This window comes from Paroedura picta, chromosome 2 (genome assembly GCF_049243985.1).
Source record: "Paroedura picta isolate Pp20150507F chromosome 2, Ppicta_v3.0, whole genome shotgun sequence".
Lineage (NCBI taxonomy): Eukaryota > Metazoa > Chordata > Lepidosauria > Squamata > Gekkonidae > Paroedura > Paroedura picta.
The window spans coordinates 1,716,999-1,739,035 of NC_135370.1; the positions used below are offsets into that span (position 1 = coordinate 1,716,999).

Below are 22,037 nucleotides of genomic sequence, written 5' to 3' on the forward strand. Positions count from 1 at the left end.
CCCCCCCCCCCCCGCTCCTTTTAAGGTCTCTATGGGGAGCCAATTTATGATACTTTGCTACAAGTGGGGCAGGGTAAAATCCTTTGGACTTGTCCCATGCACTCACATTCTGAGTCATGGCCACACGTGGCTGCAGGAGTCCACAGTCTGCTCCATCAACACTGTCCCTCTGTTCCTACCTATGCTGCTTTGTGGGGTTCTTGTGAGTTTCCCACAGAAGGACGCTGAAATGTCACTTTGTGTCACCTCTTGACCGGGCAGGGTGTTCCTCTCTTCATGCTGCTGGGGGGAGGCATCCGGTGGGTCTGTGCTTGAGTGTGGGAAATCTCTGGAGTTGCTATTTGGTCAGGTTCAAACCTGCAGGTTTTCTGCGTTGTGCCTTTCCCAGCCCCACGCCCCTTCCTTGGCCGCAGGGCTCATCTCTAGGCAAATATTTAATGTGGGAAAGGTCTGTAGCACCGGGTGGGGGGAGCTGGTGTCATACAAGGAGGGGATCGATTTCTGTGTTTGGCTACAGGTGCCAAAATGTACAATTGCATTCCTAATCCCTGGGATAGGGAGGAGCGTGAGAATCAGAAAGACAAACAAGGAGGTCCCCCAGCAAGTGAGTTCGCAGGGAGTGAAGAGGCCAAGAGGAGTCAGTGGGGGGAGATTTGAAAAAGGCAATGCTGTGACAAAGGGGGCCCCTGAAACAAAATCCTGCTCAGCAGCTAGCTTTGTTCACAATGAAGCCTGGGGGACCAAGCCCCGCTCTAGGGATGCCAACCTCCAGGTGGGACTTGGGGCCACAGTTCATCCTTGACTCCTGCCTGGTGGAATGAGCTTCCAGTGGAGATGTGGGCCCTGATGGAGCTAGTGAAGTTCTGCAGGGCCTGTAAAATGGTGCTCTTCCATCAGGCCTACAGTTGAGGCCAGGACAAAATGAGGACAACGATGGGCTTCCCACCTCTCCCTAGTTCAGCTTCTCCCAGTATAACTAGGTGACCCCCCCCCCCCATCATAGGCCAGAAAAATGGATATAGAATGCCAGGGAGCTAGGGGGAAGGGAATAGCAACAGATAGTTTTAAAGTGCAATGTTTTAAAATAGTTTTTACTTGTGTTCCTATTAAAATTTCACTATAAGCCACCTTGAGCCTGTTTGCGGGGAGGGGTGGCCTATGAAATGAACTGGAATAGCCACATGGCTTGCTCTTTCTTAGTGAAAGTCCCGAGCGTGTTATGGTGCCTGAGGAAGAAGATATGCACAGGCCTCGCTTCTCAAAGGTGTCGCAGAGCTTTTGGGGGCCAGGAAAGGGCAGAGGCAGGCAGCGCCCAGCCCGGAAGGGCTGTTAGTAAAGAGGAATCACTTTCTTATGGCCTAACCCAGGGGTGGCCAAACTACGCCCCTCCAGAGGCCCGTGCTGGCAGGGGCTCACGGGAATTGAAATCCAGGGGCATCTAGGGACCCACAGTTTGTCTTCCCTTGGCCCAAACTAGGGCTGGGCAAACGGGGGCCCTCCGGATGTCCAGCGGCAGGGGCTCATGGGACTTGTAGTCCGTGGACATCTGGAGGGCCACCGTTTGCCCCCCCCCCCCCGGCCTAAACTGTTGTGGTTTAGAGGTGTTGTTTGTGCATCTGCCTCTCAGAACAGAGTCCAGGCTACGGAAATACAGAAGCTGGGGTTAGGCCAGGGGTAGTCAAACTGCGGCCCTCCAGACGTCCATGGACTGCATTCGCTGGCAGGGGCTCCTGGGAATTGTGGTTCATGGACCTCTGGAGGGCCGCAGTTTGACTACCCCTGGGTTAGACAATGCCTGGGAAGAGGAGGGGACGTTTGGGGCCAGGAGGGCCTGTGACTGGGAGGGCCCCGGTAGAGTCTAATGCGGGGCTGCTGGTGCTGAGCGGAGACATTCCTGGAGATTTGGGGAGAAGGCAGGCTCCAGCAAGGCAGCTGTTGTTCTATTTGTGGCCCACCCTTTTGCCACAGACTCAGGGCCCATTATTCCAACACAATGAAGAGCCCATCTCCCAATGCGGCCATCTTATTGATTGATTGATTGATTTATATATTTTCTCCAGGGAGGCTACTCTCATCTATAATTCTGGGAACCCTTCAGTCCCCTCCTGGAGATTGGCAACCGGAGGCGCGCCCTCCTGAGGAGCCGTTTCTCCCTGAGGCCCCCTGGAGGTTGGCAACCGGGCAGGACCGGCCTCGCGGCCTCGGCGCCTGGAGGGCGGGCACCCGTCCCCTTGGCGACAGCGCGCGAGAGACGCGCGTGCAGGTCTCGCGCGGGCGGCGCCCCGCCCCCTGTCCCTTTAAGCCCCCCTCGCGCCCGCCCCTCAGCCAATCGGGGCCCTGTAGCGGCCGGAACGGGGCGGCCGCGCCTCCAATGGGAGAGGCCGACGCGGGCGCTATTGTTGATGAGGCGGCCGGAGCGGCGGCGGCGGCAGAGGCGAGAGGAGCGTCGCGAGCGCCGTGCGGAGGGGCAGCGCCTGAGGGGGGCGGCGGCGGCGGCCTGGTTGGGGGTCCGGCCCCCGCGGGCCCCCTCGCGATGTCCGCCCACCCGCGCGTGAGGCGCAACGGCTCCCCGACGCCCGCCACGGCCGCCGCGCTGGGGGGGGGAGCGGCCGGGGGGGGCGGAGGGGCGGCGGCGCCGGGGGGGGGCGTCCGGGGGGGGCAGCAGCAGCCGCCTGCAGCCCATGCGCGCCACGGTGCCCTTCCAGCTCAAGCCGCCCCACGGCAGCCCCACCCGCAGCGGCGCCAGAGCGGCCCCCCCCGCCCACGACGCCCCCCCCGCCGCCGCCCCCCGCCCCCCTCCCCCTCGGCGCGCCCGCCGTCGCCACGCAGACGCCCTCCGGGGGGGCCGCCCCCCCCGCCCCGACTGCGCCGCCGCGCGGGAGCCCCCCCCGGGCCGCCCCCCACCCGCTGCCCCCGCCGCCGCCCCCCCCGCCGCCGCCGCCCCCCTCGGCCGCCCCCCCGTCGCCCCGCGCCTCGCCCGTCTCGCCGCCCCCGCCCGAGAGCTCCGCCTGCGCCGCCGCCGCCGCCCTCCCCGGGGGGAGACTCCGCCATCGCCAGCGCCGCCGGTCCCCGGAGCAGAGCCGCGCCTCCCCCGAGAGGAAGAGCCCCGCCTCGCCCGCCGGCAAAGGTGAGCCCCCCCCGCGCCCCCCACCCCCGAAGGTGCCCGGCTGGGCCCGCTCGCTCGTGCGCGGCCACGAGGCCGACGGGGACTTCTCCGGCGCGCGGAGCCCTTTTCAGGCGGCTTCTTCGCTTTGTTCGCGGGGCGCCCCGCGTGTGGCTGCGGCCCCTGAGCGGGTCTCGGGGGGAGAGCGCGCTGCTCCCTCGGGCCGGTCGCCCCTGCCTTCGAGGCTCGCGGGCTTCTCCGGCCCTTGGAGGAGGTTTGCTGGGAGGTTGTGCTGAAGCGCCTGTGAAATGCTGCAAAGGAACCGACTTCGTGGCCTGGAAAGCGTGAAATGTAAACAGAGGTGCGAAAGGGCATGACTAGACATGTCGGGTGGATCTCCATGCACACTGAAGTGGCCATGGCCATGAACGCTTATTCCCACAATTAAGCTTAGTCGGTCCTACTGGACCCAGATCCGTTCTGATTTCCATGTGGCAGGCAGCTCAGATAAAATTGCCAAAAGGCTAAGGAGTCGGCCAGCCTTTCTTTGCTCTGCATCACTGAAGAAAAAAATGGAAGCCAGAGTAGCTTGTAAGAGCGGGACTCTTGGTTTTGGACACCCCCCCTTTTGTCTGTGGCAACTTAAAATTACAATGTAGCAGGGGAAAGAAATGTAGGGCTTTTTGTGGCCAGTTAACCTATTTTACATCTGATAGACCTGTTAACCTGTCATCTCTTAAACAGACTAAAATATGGCCAATATTGCACAACAACCAAAAAAGAAGCATAGGCAATGGAGTATGTTTTGAATTTGCAGTAGACCTAATACCAGAAACAAGGTATGTGTGTGTGTGGGGGGGGGGGGGGAGGACACCAGGAATGTGTCCTGGGAGCTAGTGGGGCAGCAGCCTGAAAAAGCTTGGGAACTAACTGATGTAATGGTTAGAGTGTTGTCCTGGACGAGAGCAAGCTGAGTTTGAATCCCCACAGGATCCTAAACCTTCCTGAGTGTCTTTGGGCCAGCCATCCTCCCTCCCTCAGCCTGATTTCCCTTATGGCTTGTTGTGTGGATAATATAAGAACCATAAGGTGCCCCGAGTTTCTTGGAGGATAGAAGCAGGTTAGAAAACAAAGGCAGACGCCATAGTTTGTTGTGCTCTTCAGTCTGCAGTGAGAATGGTGATGGCAGATCGTGATGGTGGATCGTGTGGCAAGTGACTTCTGGGGACTCTTGGAAGAGACGTTGCCTCTGCCTGCCTCTGCAGAGCAATCCTGGACATCTTTGATGGGCTTGCCTCACAGACTAACTGGGGCTGACCCTGCTTAACTTACAACATCCGATGAGATCAAGCTAGCCTGGGCTATCCGGTTTGGGGCAGGGTGATGGTAGACCCAAAGAGTGATTAGATGCCTAGTGTGACAGACACTAACCTCAGGAAAACAAAAACACCATAGAAAGTGAAATTGCCCAATTGCTTTTTCACAATCAGTAAACAGAGGCCAGTATTGGACTATTGGGCTGGGAAGACCTCAGAAGTACCATAAAACCTCACAAGTTGACCTTTGCCTGTTCACTGTGATGACTAAAGTTGGGGAATGGGGATGGACCATTGTGGATGCTCTCTCACGCTCTCAGGTGGAAGCGTTTTCCTGGTGATCCCCGGCCCCAAGGAAGCCTGCTTGCTGCAGCAGCAGAGCCAGAGCTTTCTCCATCCTGGTGGAACTAGCTCCCAGAGGAAACCAGGGCCCTGACGGAACTCGAGCAGTTCCGCAAGGCCTGCAAAAGGGAGTTTTTATGCTAGGCATTTGGTTGAGGTTGACGAGAACCAACGCTTCTCACCCCCCCCCCCCAGCCTCCCTTCTGCAACCATCACTGCAGACTCAGCCATCCCACTGGGCCAACCGTAAGCGTTGATTTATTGTTCTCCCCAATGTTCCATTGTTCATAATGTTGTTATTGTTGTATTATTATTAACTGAGTTATTTGTATTGTTCCTGTTTGATGTAAACTGCCCTGAGCCTTCAGGGAGGACGGTATATAAATATAATAAATACATAATAAATATGAGTTGAAGGAAACAATGAATATTTTAGGGATTCTGCATTTCTTGATAGTCCTGACATACCCTTCAAGGTTGACCTGCATGTGGCCTGGTGAATTCAAAGAATAGGCAGATTCCTGTGACAATCCACGTGTGGAGGCCAAACAGTCCTGGGCAGCCTTGTATGTAATCCACATGCCTGGTCACCTGCGGAGAGTAAGGACAACTTCCAGGCAAGCTGGCCCTTCCCTTTCCCTGCTTTGACATGAGTCTACAACTATCCAAATTAGGTATGTGTGAGCCATGTTGTTGCTAGCTATTAAGGCTGACTTGTTTACTGTGTGTGCGTGCGCGCCACTACATCTTCACTCAATGTAAATACCTTTCTTCAGGTCTCTAATACTGAAAGGTAAAAGGACATCAGAAGTGCCACATTAACTGCCCAGTTCCAACTTTCTTCAGAGATGTCACTAGGACCCGTCCAGTTTAATATTTCTCATTGTATTATTATTAGGAACCTCTTGACTGTTTCCCAGGCAGGACACATAGGCTCATGTTGCATGGCTACGCAGAGTAGATTTTATTTCCATGGTTTATGCATTTGAGAAAAACTAAAAGAATGAGTCAAGGGGATGCTGTAACTACTTGTGCAGATTTCTTATGTCTGGAACCATCTCTGCCAGTTAAACCAGTTCATTCTGGCTTGACTTTTATGGGTCAGTGTAAATGATATATTTTGCAAGACAATCTTATTGACTGATGATCAATTTTAATAGATCAGTCTTGTTTTCCAGCTTTCTATATGCTTGAAGAGGTCACACAGAAAATTACTCTTGAGTCTACTGTTAAGAAATCTCCTGGCCTGAGGGCTTCTTTTCATCAGTATGTGTGCTTGATAGTGTTGAATCAGAATTCACTGGAAAATGAGTAATGTAATGTTGACCTACCTAGCACTTTAACTGCATTTCATGACTGGAAGCTTATCATTAACAGTTAAGTGGCATGGAGATTTTCCATGTAAAGTGGTTGGTTAATTTGCAGCTCTCAAAATGAGAATGGCCTTGTTCATAGGATAGAGGAAGGATGAAAGTTATAGGTTTGAAGGTGGGAGATCTTTTTGGGTCAAGTTAAGGTGGATGGGAGAGCCTCTTGTGGCGCAGAGTGGTAAGGCAGCCGTCTGAAAGCTTTGTCCATGAGGCTGGGAGTTCAATCCCAGCAGGGAGTTCAATCCCAGCAGCCGGCTCAAGGTTGTCTCAGCCTTCCATCCTTCCGAGGTCGGTAAAATGAGTACCCAGCTTGCTGGGGGGTAAACGGTAATGACTGGGAAAGGCACTGGCAAACCACCCCGTATTGAGTCTGCCATGAAAACGCTAGAGGGCGTCACCCCAAGGGTCAGATATGACTCGGTGCTTGCACAGGGGATACTTTTACCTTTTACCTTTTAAGGTGGATGGGATCTATCATCAGGCAAGTCTGGCATATGTGACTGTTGGGTTGCAAACTTGCCCTGCAAATCTAGAAAAAGTACAACTTAAAGAATGAATATAATTTGACACATCTTTTGTACAGTTTGGCTATCAATGTGGGAAGGACCCTACTTTTCAGTAGGATTTTGGCAATATGTATGAAACTAGCAACACAGCCCGTTGTATCCCGGAATATAGCAAATGCTAGGTCGTCCGAGGGAGGGAAAGAAGGAAGGGGAGGAAGGAAGGTAGACAGAAAAAAGAGAAAATGACAGGAAGAAAGGGGAAGGGAGTGAAGAAGAAAGGAAGGGAGACTCCCCTACCCCCTTGTCAGGGTTCCCCCCCTGGAACTGGGTCGGCATGCACAGGCTGCTCCGAGGGTCCCTGTGCACTGTTAAAGCCCTCGGAGGCTCCCCCAATGCCATGTGCTGCCCCGACCGGGGTGGTGCTGGGTGCACAGGCTGCTTCAATGGCTGCCAGCCCTCAGAGCAATCTGTGCACGCCAGCGTCACCTCAGTCTGGGCAGCATGTGGCACATGTAGGGATCCCCCCCCCCCAACGGACGGTACCATGTTTGGGCCCAGGCTGTGTCCCCGGCTCTCCTTCCCAGCCCCTGCTCTCCCACTGGCTTACCTTCCGCAGCTGTTCTTCTGGCTGAAAGAAGGAGGAGGCAGAGCAGAGGCTGGGAATGATGCATAGCCTACCTGATTGGCCCTCAGAGGTGTCACTTGCCCAAAGGACCAATCAGGGAGGCTGTGAGTCATCTGGGTGTATACTTTTTTCATTTTTATGCTTGATGCTGATGATGCTGATGCTGAATACATCTCCCCACCCGTGGATATTCTTTCTAGCAGCTAGACTTTTGGACTTTGGCTAAGTAGCATGCATGCTGTTCCTCAGGGCTTCTGCCTTCTGCTTAGTCCCTTTCTAAAAGGGCCAAGATTCGAGTCAGTTTACTGGGTTCTTGCCTCTGGTTAGTACATAGTGAGAAAGGGATTGGCCTTGGTTTCATAGATGAATTGGAATGTTGCATTTCCTTCTATGTAAGCTGAGGAGGAGGAAGGTGGAGGAAAAGCGACTGTTCTTAAAGGCACATAAAGTGGCTTTCCAAAGTGAATCTGGAGGGGAGACAGTTCTGTGCCCTTTGTCAGTTGCTCCCTCTGGAAAGCCAGTTGGGTGGCAATATAATGAGGTTTGTCCATGTTAAACTACGTAATATGGTGTGTGTGTTTTTTGCATCAGTGTGTTTTCTGGAATTGCCATAGCATTTCTTCTCTCTGCCAAGTTTGAAATTGTCCGCTTTAAGTTGCCTGGAAGGAAAAGAAACAAGACAAACCAGAATATACAAGGCCGTGCATTGTAGAGGAGTGGGTAAATTGGAATGTTCCGTGTATAGATTAGTTTTCAGCATACAGTTAGGACAACTTTCTAAAATCACGAGCAGCCTACTTTAATCCATCTTCAGAATATACATTTTCATACTTTTGGTCTCTGAGGGCTAGATCATTTAGACTGATAGCTTCTTGTGATTAAATTTTATTCCTTTACTGAGAGAAGTATATTTTCCATCCACAAAGCTTTTGGTGGCGATCGCAATACAAGGAATCTGTTCTTTGAGCTTGAAATACAGGAAGACCTTGGATGTGCGTAGTAACCTTTTTTCCTTTCTCCTCCCCCCCCCAGTCCCCCCCAAGAGAGGAAATTTAGGGGAACAGCTCAGTGATCAGTTAAAACACTTATGTAGAGAGCCTGCTTGCATTTTAAAATTCAAAATAGCTTTTGGATGTGATTGTGTAGTGTACAAAAAATAAAGAAATGGATTTAGAGGCCCCTCTTTTTTTCTCCACTGAGTAACTTGCAGTGACTGTGCTTCACCCTGACATGGGCTCTAGAGAGTCTGGGGAATGGATCTTCCAGAGCAGATTTTGAGAGAGCCACAGGAGGGGAGGGCTGTGGCTCATTGGAATAGTCTCTGCATGCAGAAGGTGCCAGGTTCAATTCTCCTCTTTGTCAGTTAAAAGGACCAGATAGTAGGTGGCATGAAATCCTCTGCCTAGGACCCTGGAGAGCTGCCATCTGAGTGCACAATACCCCCTCTGTCATGGAATCTTGATCAGGTGACCTTGCGCCAATCACAGGGTTGTGAAGATAAAATGGAGAAGGAGAGATAGTTATAAACCACTCAAGGGACCTGAGTGGATTATAAAAAAATACAAAGGATAGAGGGTTTGATAAATGCAATATCATCTCTCTCCTTTCTTCCTGTTCTTCTGCCTTTCAAAAAAAAGTTAAGTAACATAATGCGTAAATAGTTGATGAGTTTTAGCTTCAGTTGTTGTATTCCATGGCTCTCAGAGTATCCTGACTGGGGATTGAGACGCAGTGTGCAGGACAGGAACCAGAAGGAGGGTGATTTAATCAAACCCTGGCTCCCTGAGCAGCTGAAGGGAAAACCCATCCTGACAGATGTCCTCCTTACTCTAGGGGAGAAGGACCATCTTTGGTAAGTTCAATGGTCGTTTGGCAAAGCCTTAAATAGGATTTTGTTGGAAACAAGACAGAAGGCAGGTGCTTCCTAAGATTTATTTGGAGATACTAAAGTTTTTCTTCCAGATCCCAGAATACTCTTCCCAGGTTTCGGGATAACAGGAGAGTATCACGGGGCTATAATAGTCAGTCCTTTCATAGAGGACGTTACTATAAGTTTAACAAACAGGATCCTAACAGCCAGGATAAGAGAGGCAGAGACAGCAATCAGAACAGAGCCTTGACTACAAGGAGGTTCCAGTAGGAGGCCGTCTTGTACTGTTTCATGACACAATCCGACCAGTGGGCTACAGATGTCGTTCATTGGGGTTACAAAATAGAGTTTTACAAGATGTCGTTAAACGGGGTCTATGACCGACAGGTGGCTGCACTACCTGCAATGCTCACTTGGAACGTTCAGCTTGCACAGCACTGCCACATAGTCCGATTCCTGAAAGGAGCCGCATCTTTAGAGTTGCCCGTTGTCCATCATTTCCGATCACGGAACCTGAACTGTGTCTTGCAAGCCCTGCCTGTGCCCCTCTCTGAACTGATCAAGTTGATCTCATTCAACCAGTGGCTTGTAAACTTTTTCGGGCTGCCGCCGCTTTGGCTCCCAAACTGCGTCCCTAGTGCCCCCCCCCATGCATATGAGCAGACCCCTCTTTCCTGGTGTTAGGCCTACTGCAATTTCAAAACACACCACATGCTCTATGCTGCTTTTTTGGTTGTTGTACAGCGGCTATATTTTAGTCTGGAAAAAGTTCTTTGTAAAAGTCATTTGTAAAAGCCTTTTTGGGGTCCTCATTGGGGGGGAAAGGGATTAGCGTTACAGTTTCTGGTCTCCCCCAAGCAGTCAGAGAAGAACAGTCTTCCACCAGGCTTTTGGTTGAAGCTGGAACAATCTCAAATAGCCAATAAAAGCTATGGGCCTCCCGCCATTCACCTCCAAGGTGAAATCTATTGCCTCCAAGTATATTGCTGGGGGGGGTGGGGGGGCTGTAAGGATTCATGGGGGAGGAGAAATGCTGCTCCCACCTTAGCTTAATCTCTGCTTCTTCCCTCCCGGCCTCTTGCCCTACTGGCCTGTCTTTTCTGCCTACAGCTGTGTGCCCCACTGTTTCCCCCCTCTCTTCTCACAACTCGTGCTTTCCCCTCCTGTTTTCCTATTTTATCCACGCCTACTACCCACCCCACTTACGTTCTGATTTTGGGTACTATTCTGGGTTGCTATAGTAACCGAGTATGTAACCCAAAGGGTTTGTTTCCCTCACATAACACATACATCACTGGTGTGTGTGCGCGTGTGGGTTAGATGCTCTGTTTGAAAGGGGGGAAAAACCATCCTTGTCTTTTTCTGTGGATCCAGAAAAATGCCCTTTGTTCCTCCGTGGGGAGACTTTGATCCTCATTTGGGCCGTATTGGGCTGTTAGAGACATGATAGCTGGGCATTTGCCTTATCTCTAAATGGGGAGAACCGAGCCAACATTTGAAATAGCTTAATGTGCAGATATGGAAAGGGCAGTTGATTGGACTTGCCTATTTCTATTTCCATTTTTTAAGCAGTAAAGAGAATAGTAATCCCTGTATTTGTGGGCTTGGGTCTTTAAGTGAGCTGAGGGTGATTGTAAGAAGATAGCTCAGCTCTATCTCCAGGTCAGATTTATACATTCGGTGGCGAGATGGACCGTCCCAATTGAGATTGTAGGGGGTAGATCACTGCCTTGAACACTCCTTTGTATATAAAATCACAAGCAAACAGGAAGAAAGAGCACAGCAAACAAAGAAGAGGGGAGAACGTTCCTCTGCCGTGCTGATTTTCTGTTTTCATCTAATATTTACCAGAAGGGAGCATTCCATAATCCTTCACCTGTATCATCTGAAGCATGATCTCTCACCTGTATCACCTGGAATAGCCTAATCCACCTGCTGCCTCAGGGCTCCCATAGCTCCTTGTCATGGTGCCTTAATACCGTTATTTCCCTTGTCCCAATGAGCCAGCCCTTTGCTGAACTGTCCCAGTTTCTGAGACTTCAAGGCAGACTGCAGAGATCCACACGTACAATGATCCAAAGAGCTGTGTTCACTTCCATCCTCAGAGTGAGGTCTGCACCACAGGAGGCTTCCTCTGATAAGCAGCGAGCCACAGGCCCTGCCATGTCACTTTCCTGAGGCTACCACATTGCGGGATCATGCTTAGGAGACCCACACATGCCTCCCGAGTCACCGGGTGTCTCTGCTGTTTTATACTGAAAGTGTTGCTGGGTTTTCTTTGGAAGGCTGATGGCAACTGTACAATGTTGTCTATTAAATCAGTGGTCCCCAACCTTTCTGAGCAAAAGAGAGATTTCGGCCGCGCATGGCGCATTTGCGCATGCGCGGCCCTGATTCCCTCTCCCTGCCCTCCCGCAGTAAGAAGCTTCCCGGGCCGCAAGCTTGCGGCCTGGGAAGTTTTTTACTGCTGGGGGGCGGGGAGAGGGAGCCGCAGCCCGGCGCCATGGCCTTCGCAGCCCGGCACCGGGCCGCGGCCTGCAGGTTGGGGACTACTGTATTAAATCATCCAAAGCAGTGGTCCCCAACCTTTATTAGGCTGGGGACCGGCAGGGCATCGGGCCGCGCCCGCGGGGACCGCACCCACGCTTCTGGCCGCGCCCGCGCATCGAGCCGCGCCCGCGCATCGAGCCGCGCCCGGAAGCCACGCCCGCGGATCGAGCCGCACGGGCACGGCCTGCATGGGCGCAGCCCGGCCCTGATTCCCTCTTCCCGCCCTCCCGCAGTAAGTAGCTTCCCGGGCCGCAAGCTTGCGGCCTGGGAAGTTTTTTACTGCGGGGGGGGGCGGGGAGAGGGAGCTGCGGCCCGGCGCCATGGCCTTCGCGGCCCGGCGCTGGGCCGCGGCCCGCAGGTTGGGGACCACTGATCCAAAGGACAATGTGGAGAAGAAAAGTAAATTGATAAAGCAATTCTACTTCAAGCTGTGAGCTTCAGTGCAGTTAGGCCAGAGTAGTTCTGTAGAGGACTGCACTGTCAACCTCTGCACTGAAACTGTTGTAGTTTGCCCCAGCAGGACAGAGAGAGTTCAGCAGCCTTAAGCCATGCAAATAGTTCCTCCTGTCTGTGAGGAACTCTGCCTGACAGTATCCAGATCACTTAACGAGGTCTTTAGCCGGACTGGGCTTTCTCAGCCAGGGCTCCAGGCACTCCTGGGCATACTCGGCCTTGCCCAGAAGTTCAGAGGGCCACTGCCCTCACTGAATGTCCCTGGGGCCCACTCCCTCGCTCTCTCCACGGTGGGAAGGATCAACCCCAGGAGTGGTGCGATCTTCTTGCAGAATATGATTGGGAAGCATCGCTGCATACATGGGGCCCCTCCCCTTCCCACCCCCTGCAGCCCTCTGGGGAGGGGAGGGCAGGTCAACATGGCCATATGAAGTCATATCACCTGATGAATGGTTAACAAATTTTAAGATCTATAAAATTAATTAACTCCCATTCATTCAGGAAACCCTTCCAGGGTTTCACAAAAAGGCTGGTTGAGAAAGGCTGGTCTAGTTCAGGGGTAGTCGAACTGCGGCCCTCCAGATGTCCATGGACATTTGGAGGGCCGCAGTTTGACTACCCCTGTTCTAGTCAGTCCTGTTGATGCTTTGTCTAGGGGAGTATGGTCTTATTTCACCCTCTAAGGAAATGTTACCCTAACACACCCATTCGTTAGCTCCCCTGTCTTTATATACAGGACAGTGGCTCAATAACAGAATCCATGTCCAGCACAGGAACAGTCCCTGGTACTTTCCCTTGGAGATGTCGGGAATGAGTCTCGGGCCACAGGTGGCAGGAGACGCCTTCCTCCGGCTGAGATCTTGGAGACTGCCTGCCAGTCAGCATTTGGTGTACAGTTTAGTTATTTGCCATAGGAAATGAGTGCCAATTTTGAATTTAACTGTATTTTTCCGGCACTCACTTTCTTGATGGCACATGCATACATTTTTTTAAAACCATGCTACATTCTATTTCTGCGGAGTACCAAAACTGGTAACCTTAGATTGATTTTCAAGTCTCATTAATATGGAATACCTTAAGACAGAGAGAAAGAGGACAATTTGATATTGAGGAGTGATTTCTAATCCATTTGATGCCTGAATGAAATTGCGTATGGTTTTTGTGTACAAGTTTTTACTTTGAATTGCAAAAAAAAAAAAGCTAATATTTTGAGACTCTTAATGACTGGGTTCTTTATTACCCTCAGACATGGACATCTGAAAGCATTCTGTTAGTGTTGTACCCTGATGCTTATGTATATTGAAATAAGTACTGTTTTGCATAGCAGCCTGAAGTATAGGAAAGCTGCATAGCATTGAACCCCTGGCTGGGGTGTAATTAAATCTAATAAAATCAGGGCTCTGAAATGGCACCATTGTTCAGACGCCCAGCTGTTGTAACTGCTATCTTGAAGGCAGTGCATCTCTTGTTATGTAGGTCACATCATGTGAACCTAGCAGCTGAGCAGTTGTGGTGGTGGTGGTGGTGGTGGTGGGGGAAACACAGTCACATGAGAGCAGAAAAATAAGTCTGAGAAGACCACACAGTTTGCCGAGGCTACATATAGTATTTTTTAATTAAATATTCCGGAGCAGCATCAGTAGCTAAATCAGAGGGTGCCTGTTTGGATTCTACTTTATTGCCTTAATACAGGCATAGAGTTGCAAGAGGACAGAGGGCCGTCTGCATGTGTCTCAGCATCAGTCCAATACAACCATGCATGTGTGTACAATAAATTTCGTGGTGTGTAAGCAGTTAACCTCCAGGTTCTTCCCTCTGCTAAAGTGAGTTAGAAGATGTAGTGTGGAAAGTGGCAGATAGATTGACAGATAAGAAGCCAAGCATTATATGGTTTTATTATTATTTTAATTGTGATTTTTGATGTGTGGAAATATGTTGTGAACTGCCCCAAGCCTGCTTGCAAGGAGTAATGGTCTAGAAGATGAATAAATAAATAAAATCTCTAAGCAGTTATAAGGCTGCCATGTAGAGGATGGAGCAGAGTTGCCCCAGAGAGACAATGAAATTGAATTAATTCAAAAGAAATTCTGTCTAAACATCCAGAAGTTCCTGAAAAAAGAGAGCAAGTGAGAGAGAGAAGGAGGCAGGAAGTAGATAGAGAAATAGAGGAAGTCAGTAAGGAAGAAAGAAGGAAGGAAGGCAGGCAGCGAGGTAGATGGAATGGGATGGGACAGGGGTATGTGAAGGGTCTTTGGGGGTTGGGTGGGGAGTGGTGAGGGGGGAATTGGGAGGGGGAGTTGAGGGGGAAGAGCATGGGGTCGAGAGGGGTGTGTGGGTGTTTGTGGTGGGGGAGACGGCGGCAGATTGTGGGGAGGACTTGTGGAGGAGTGGCCGTGGGAAGCATGCGGTGGGTGGGTCGGCATGTGGGGGGAGCGTGGAAGCGGCAGCGGCAAGGGGGGACTTGGGGGTTTGCGGTGGGAGAGGGCAGTGGGTGGCTGGGTGTGTTGGGTGGGGGAATCTGCAGCCCAGGGGAGCATGGGGGCGACTTGAGGTGGGGGGTGGGCATGAGAAGCGTGCGGTGGGTGGATGGTTCGGCGTGTGCGGAGTGTGGGGAGGCAGTGGCGGTTCGTGGGGGCGACTTGGGGAGCGGCGGCGGCGGAAGAGCTTACCTGGCGTGTAGAGTGCTTCCTGGCCGAGGCTCTCCTGGCTCGTCGTGGGGCTGGCTCATGTGGGCACCTTCGATTCGGCTAGTGGACCTCGGTGGCAAAGGGATAGGGCCGGCGCATCAGTGATGAGGTGGGACTGTCCCTTTGCTGGGGCCGAAGGCTCCCGGGACTGGGCTGGCTCCTGGTGGGCGGGGCAGCTCCGCAGGGGCGAGAGAGACCCCCCAGGCACCGCCTCCACCTGCTGCCTGCCCGCCCATGCCGCCCATGGGGGTCGGCTGGCTGTGGGAGCGGTGGGCCGGCTGGTAATGGCGGCATGGGGGGAAGGCGGCTCGAGAGGCGCTGTGTGCCTCCCGAGTCGTCATCACAGGGGCCAGGTCCCGGCTTTGGCGGCGGGAAAGGAGTGATGGAGAAGCGTCTTCTGGTGCCCCCCTCAGCCTCCAGTGTACGATGGGGCAAGTGGGCAAGTGGCCAATCAGGAGCTGTGCTATGCGCGGCTCCTGATTGGCCGCTTGGCCCCGGAGTGTGTGGCTCCCAATATGCCCGCCAAGTTTTTATCACGGACTCTCCCTTTCTCCACCCACACTGGCCTTACGACTTTATTTCTACCACTCCACAGGAGCGGTTTACAGGTGGTGGATCTAAAGATCTCTAGCAATTAGATGGGCTGGGGGATTCCCCCTTTGTGCCTAAATGAGGTCCTGGGTTTTATTGTATATGCTGCAGGGGGCATATTCTGTGACAATCTGGCATTTTCCTGTTCAGGAAAGGGTGCTTTGATGTTGATACTATTACAGGTATAACTTTCTCAGGCAGCTCATTTCATCTGCATTTTGGTTTTCCAAAATGGTCTTAAGACAAATTTGTTGAAAAGATGAATATTTTGAGTCTTTCAGTGTTACAATTAATTAGTGAGGTTTTAATTGATTATTCCATGGGACTGTGAGCTAAGGATGCTGCATTAGCTAGCAGGGGAAATTGATTTTAAATCAAGGCAACTTAGCATAGTTATCTATAATTCTGGTTCTCCTTTAAAATATATATTGGTACCTGGCTAATGGATTCTGATTTTCAAGGTAACAAATAAAAGTTTTGTTTTAATGAGGTTTGGTTGATGCATATAGAAGTATCAGGTGATTGCCTGAAATATGATTTAAGAAATACAAACAGTTCTAATGTTGACCTGTTAACATCAAGAATGGTGCGCCTCTTGGATTCCCGTGGAATACTGGATTCTAATCAACCGGATGATTCCACCCCATGCTCCAAACGGCACCCCGTGTGTTGAGAGAAACCCCCCTCACCCAAAGGCGGCTGGCCCTTGGAGTGCTGATGGTTGGCCAAGCAGCATTAAGAATAGCCATGAAGAAAACCTGCCTTGATCATATGTTTCTTCGGGAAACTTATTTTACTTGATACTTTTCGTTTGAGTGGTGCCTCATACTGGTTAGCATATTCCATTTTTTATCATGTGGTGTGCATGATGGGGAATTTGCTAGATGCAAAGCAGGTTTTGCTAGATGCAAAACACAGTTGCCACAAAAAGAATTTGCTAGATGCAAAACACAGTTGCCTTGCTTAGAGCGATCTTTCAGAATTCCCAAGAAGTCAAATGATACACCAGATGAGAGTGGGGTGTCTCTGTGTGTATTTGTGCGTGTGTGCATGTGTGCGTGCACCAAACAAATAGTGCTTCTTAGCCAAATAGCTTGCTTTTTGGGGGGTGGGGGTCTGTCTGCAGCTGGTTGGTCTTGCAGAGTTGGCTTCCATTTCCCCCTTCAGTTAGTTCAACAGTTGAAGCCCAGTGAGTATAATCTTTCCCAGCCATAGAACAGCTGATGCCATTTAACCTGTTGCAGATTGCCTGGTCTTCTTTTCTGCTGAACAATGACACATCAGACAAAACCACATACACTGCCACAGTAAAATGCACACTGCTACAATGTGTAGATTTATTAGTACTGGTGCTTGTTTCGGGTGCTCGTAAAGTTTTATAGGGGGAGAGGGAGGGAGGGGGTTTGTCCTGCCCATTAGTGCTCTCCTGAATTTGTGCCACTGCAGCTTTTGCTTCCTGGGGTGGGAGTGGGTGAGGACTCTGAAATGCTTAGGTTTGGGAAAGGCCATTGGCCTTTTGGCAGCTACTTTGGCAACATTGTGGTCATTACCCCCCACCCCCAGATACTGTAGTCTTCGTGCCACTGTGTGACTCCACCAGCAAGGCAGGCAAAAGGATGACTTCTGCTGAAGGCAAAAGCATCAGCAAATGGGCGTTCTTCTACTTAGACCTGGCTGTATTAAATTCTGATGATTTTCATGAGTTTCCAAATAGGACTGTATACAGAGAGCAGTTATAATGTAGAATAGAAGTTATAATTTACCCTTTTCAAAAGGGATGCATCCAGAACTACTTAGCCTTCAAAAACTAGCCCAGTATATTTGTGGGTCAAACACAAGAGCAGCTATGATCAGCCCATTGGGTCTAACATCCCGGTTCCCACCGTGGCCAATGGATACCTTCAGAAGGCTGCAGGCGAGGCAGAGTAGCCAAGGCCCCCAGCACTGAGTTCTATTGTTGTGGAAATGGAGGTCCCATATGTAGTCATTGCCATGGATAGATTGTCCATGCATTAGTCCAATCCCCTTTTAAAGCTCACTAAACTCATGGCAATTGCTGTATCAGGTGGCAGTGAACTCCATAAGCTAATCACCCTTTGCATGATAAAGTACTAACGTGCCTGTTCTGAATTTGCTGTTCATCAATTTTGCAGGGTATCCAACTTCTAGCGTTTGAGCTCTAGAAATCTTTCTCTACCTCATGCATAATTTTATAAACCTCCAAACAGCTGAGTGACGGGGGACTCAGCTGGTTGCTCTTAACAACCTGCATAAAAATGTGTGAAGGTTCGTGATGATTCTTCACTTCGTGAACCACAAACCGGCCAAAATCCATGGTGAACTTTGTCAGGTGATTTGTGGCCATCCCTAGTTGGAGGAACATTGAGGCAATAGGGGGTATGCTATATGCACTCGATTGGAAAAGTGTGGGTGCACACTGCCGTCCACGAGCAGATATGGTTCTCAGGTGCACAGCAACACCTTTGAACCCAAGTGTGTGCCTGGTGAAAGGCTGGTGTCTTTTAGCTGCTACCCTTAAGTGCAAATAGTTACACTTTGTTTTCAGTGGTTAGTACTGTGTTCCTTAAATGGCAAGTTCTTTTAGCAAACTACAAACATCATTAATTTCTTAGATATCATTAGTAACTTTGTAATTGTGTCATGAGAGTATCACATCTCATTCTACTTTTATCTGCAGTTCAATTCAGTCCTTTGGTATTCAGTGTTCCTGCTTAAATTTGGACGAGTGTCAAATTTTCATCTCCAGCATTAAAAAAAAAACACTCTCCAATTGTATAAGTGAACAAGATGACTGGATGACAGGTAGTTTTGAATCTCTTAGGTGAAGGGTTGGTGCTTGGATAATAACTGTCTGTGATTTAGGAATCATGGAGTTGGAAGGGATGTCCAGGGTCATCTAGTCCACCCCCTGTAGAATGCAGGGAATGGCCACAAGAGCTTAAGCACCCACACAGTCCTTTCTATCCACGCACTTACAAATTCACAGAATCCACATTTCTGTCAGATGGCTATCTAGCCTCTGCTTAAAAACTTCCAAAGAAGGAGATCCTGGCACCTCCCTAGGAAACCAGTTCCACTGAGGAACTGCTTTGTCAGGAACTTCTTCTGGATGTTTCGATGGAAATTCTTTGGTATGGCCTTCTGTGTTACCCAAATTGTTGGGGAATCATGAATATAGCAAGAGGCTGGGTAACGCAGGATCTTACTACCAATTTTTACGGGGTCCTTTCCCTGGAAAAAACCCTTCTTAAATGGAGAAGACAATTAAGCTTACACTCAGGGGATTTATTTGGGGGAAATATTGGGGTACACTCAAAACACACACAAGCAAAAACATACATACACTAAGTTCTACAGGGGGGACAAGTTCAAGATACTGTACCTTTCTTGGATCCAAGCAGCCAAGACACAAGGTTGATGACATCAGGAGTGGACAGGATGCCGGGTGTGGAGGGAACAGCAGCACAACACACACGCACACACACACGGTGTGTGCAAGGCTTGATATAATGTTTGAAATTCCTGGGGCAGCCCCAGGGACTGCCCACTAGGAGGTCCGTGATTGATGATTGGTCTCTGATAATATGAGTACCTGATAGGTGAGTTTGAACTGTGAGGTCACTAGAGTGGGAGGTGTGAAGTAATCTCATCAAGTAGAACAATACCTTGGCTAGGTGTAATGCGTTGCTAATGGCCTTGTCTGTTTTATCAGGAAGGACTGGGGGAAGACATTTGGGGATAAGAGATGCTGCTAGGCAGAAATTACACTGGACAAGAGAGACAAAAGAAGTTGCAGTTAGTACCTTGAAGGGATATTCCTTTCCTGTAGATAGTCTAATGGTCTTTGGCTGGGGGGGGGGGTGATTTAGATACTGTGCACATTTAGCTCAGTCAGTTGGGCAAGGAGGAAATGGTTTAGTCCAGCTCAAACCTACTGACTCCATAGTCAGTCTCTGCCAGGCAGGTTTCTGTGTGTGCCAACCTGCTCAGAGTCCAGTCATGGGCTTCTGTGCATGATGGTGTCTCTGTGTGAGGCACCCTTCCATTATGGGCTACCTTTAGGGTAACATTTGGAAAATAACTCTGCTATGTGACAGCCCTTAGAGGATGGAGCAGGGTTGTTTTCTGTTGCCCTAGAGCAGGGGCCCCTAACCTTTTGGCACCTGGGGGCTGTATTGGTGTAAGTGCCTGAAGAGGGCCACAACTTAAACCAAAATGTAATAAAATTATTAACCTACTTATTTAGATCAAAAGTAAACATTCAAAGGTAAATGAAGAAATGTTAACTTTAATGCAATCCATTTTGGAACAGTATTTTACTGTGGAATCCTTTTATTTAGCTACACATGTTTAACCGTCAGAGTGATTGTTGTGTTAGCCAAGGCATTGATGTCCAAGTCAAGGTTGGTCCTATTCCAACTTGGACACCACCAGGTTGTTTCACAAATATTAAGAGGAACTATGGATAAAGATAAACACGGTCCCTTGAAGTTTAAATATGCACCTGCTAATATGTTTTAATACAGTAAAATTGGGGGCCCTTCCAAAAAGGGCAAGTAGACCGAAAGAGTGAGTGAGATCAGTCTTCCACCTGGAGCAGAGGAGATGCCATTAAGTTGGCTTCAGATTATACGCAGGGTGCTCATGCCCATCACTGCTTGCCAGCCCAGCCTCAGTCAGGAGAAGTCCGTGGGCAGCCAGAGGGAGGGGAGCTGGTCTGGAGGAGGATGTGAGCAGGGCAAGGCCATGAGCTTATTCAAGGGGCCCCTCACCGGCTCCTGCAATCACAGACGTGTAAGAAGTCTCCTAGCTGGAGAGAGGAAGGGGGGAGAGGCAGAAGCAAGCAAGGCCAGAAGTCAGAGCAACCAGCCCTTGTTGTGGAAGGAAGAATGCTCTTGTTTGCAGCAGCAGCCTCACCAGTCACTTTGGAAGCCACTTGCTTGGGTGGGTGGAGCCTCTAGAAATGTTCAGGATGCAGAACACCTTGTATCCATTTCTGGCAGAACTACCAGGCCTTTTACTGTCCTTTTTCCTGCCTTTTTTTGCAACAGCAGACCTGACATCTCCATTCCCACAGTGACTTTACCTTCCTTACATAGATATGTGGCTTCAGCATGGCAATTCATGGAGAGGGGGAGTGGTCTGGGTGCTGGAGCTGTGCTGGCGAGCAAAGCGCCTAGAATGGCCAAAATGCTGTTATGGAGGAACCATGGAGACCCAAACAAACAATGTTGCTGTTGTCTTTTTGCCTCTTGAGGCAGGAAGAACACTGGGTCGATGGCAAATGCCCTGTGGGTTATAGCAGCAGGCAAGCAGGTTGGAGGGCCACACAGAAAGAGGTCGGGGCCGCATGTGGGCTGCGGGCCTCAAGTTGGGGGCCCCTGTCCTTGAAGGTTGGACCAAACCCAACAGGATGAAAATTCAAAAGAATAAACATCCGGAAGAATCTGTGAACAGAATGCTGATTTTATCAGTAAGAATCCTTGTAGAAGAGATAAGTGACTCTTGAGGGGTTTATAGAAGAAGTTGTAAACCAGACTAGGGCTTACTATGCAAGATCTGGGTGTGTGTGTGAGTTTCACTTTCACTTACGGAGATGTGTCTCTTTCTAGTTGAGAAACAACGGCCGCCATCGTCAAGCCCTTCCAGTGTTTCTCGCCGCACACCTTCCCTAGACATACTAGCCGCTCCATACCTTGCTGGACAGTGGCCTCGTGAGAATCACGGACAGGCAGCACCTTGCATGAGAGACAAAGCAACACAGGTAAGCTGCAGATGAAATTCTATCCAGTGTTCTGAAGAATGGGTCTGTTGCATAGATTAAATACTTTCTGTGCTGGGTGCCATTCAGTTCCTCAATCAGGATGACTTTGAGGTGGTCTGTCTCAGTGGACTCTTGCTGCTGGTGTGGTTTAAAAAATGGGCTCTAGGCCACAAAACTATGGAGGAGGCAAGAGGGGTTGGGGACTGCGCTGGATCATTCGTCTCGTTTTGCCCAGTGGGGGGCCAGGCCCATATGTTGCCATTGGCACAGCTTTAGCTAGAAGCCCTGCCATCTGCAGGCACATCAGAGAAATTGAGGTTCTTCACTGCAAAGGGGTAGGGAAAGTGAGATGCTGAAGTGGCAGATGGCTGTCAAAGCAAGGGGAAAGTGGGTGACTTCCTCAGTCGGAGTTGCACATACTCTGGACTGGGTTCCGCTCTGCTCTGGCACCTGGTGCTCCTTAGCAGAACTGTTGGGGTTGGCTACTGTGCTGCCCCCTCAGCTGCTGATTGTTTTTTCTACTGCAATTCAGAAGTTGGTTCGTTCAGTGCTATGAGCAATTTCTAAAATTACTACGAACAAATTATAAAACTTTTTGCTGCATGTAAATGATTGTGCTATATCCAGGTGTTCACAAGTGATATGTTATTCCCATCATTGCTATGGGACAGCACAAAGAAATGTGGGGACGCTGATCAGGGCAACTACAGAACAAGCTTCAAGCAAAATTATTATTTAATTTATATACCACCACTCTCGGCTAGGCCGGCTCTTGGCGGTTTACATCAAAAATCCTTTACAATATATGAGGGTGGGGGGTGGAAGAACTCTGTGGACGG

At 50.3% G+C, this 22,037-nt stretch overlaps 1 protein-coding gene across 1 annotated transcript in view; it reads left to right on the forward strand.

Annotated features, from left to right (window-relative positions):
- The first annotated feature begins 2,344 nt into the window (after positions 1–2,344).
- FAM117B (family with sequence similarity 117 member B) overlaps positions 2,345–22,037 on the forward strand; it is a 43,166-nt gene continuing 23,473 nt past the window's right edge. The window contains 4 exon segments of the mRNA XM_077319185.1: positions 2,345–2,643; positions 2,645–2,803; positions 2,805–3,127; positions 21,047–21,198. Of these exon segments, the coding sequence (XP_077175300.1) occupies positions 2,372–2,643; positions 2,645–2,803; positions 2,805–3,127; positions 21,047–21,198 (906 nt within the window). The 5' untranslated portion in view covers positions 2,345–2,371.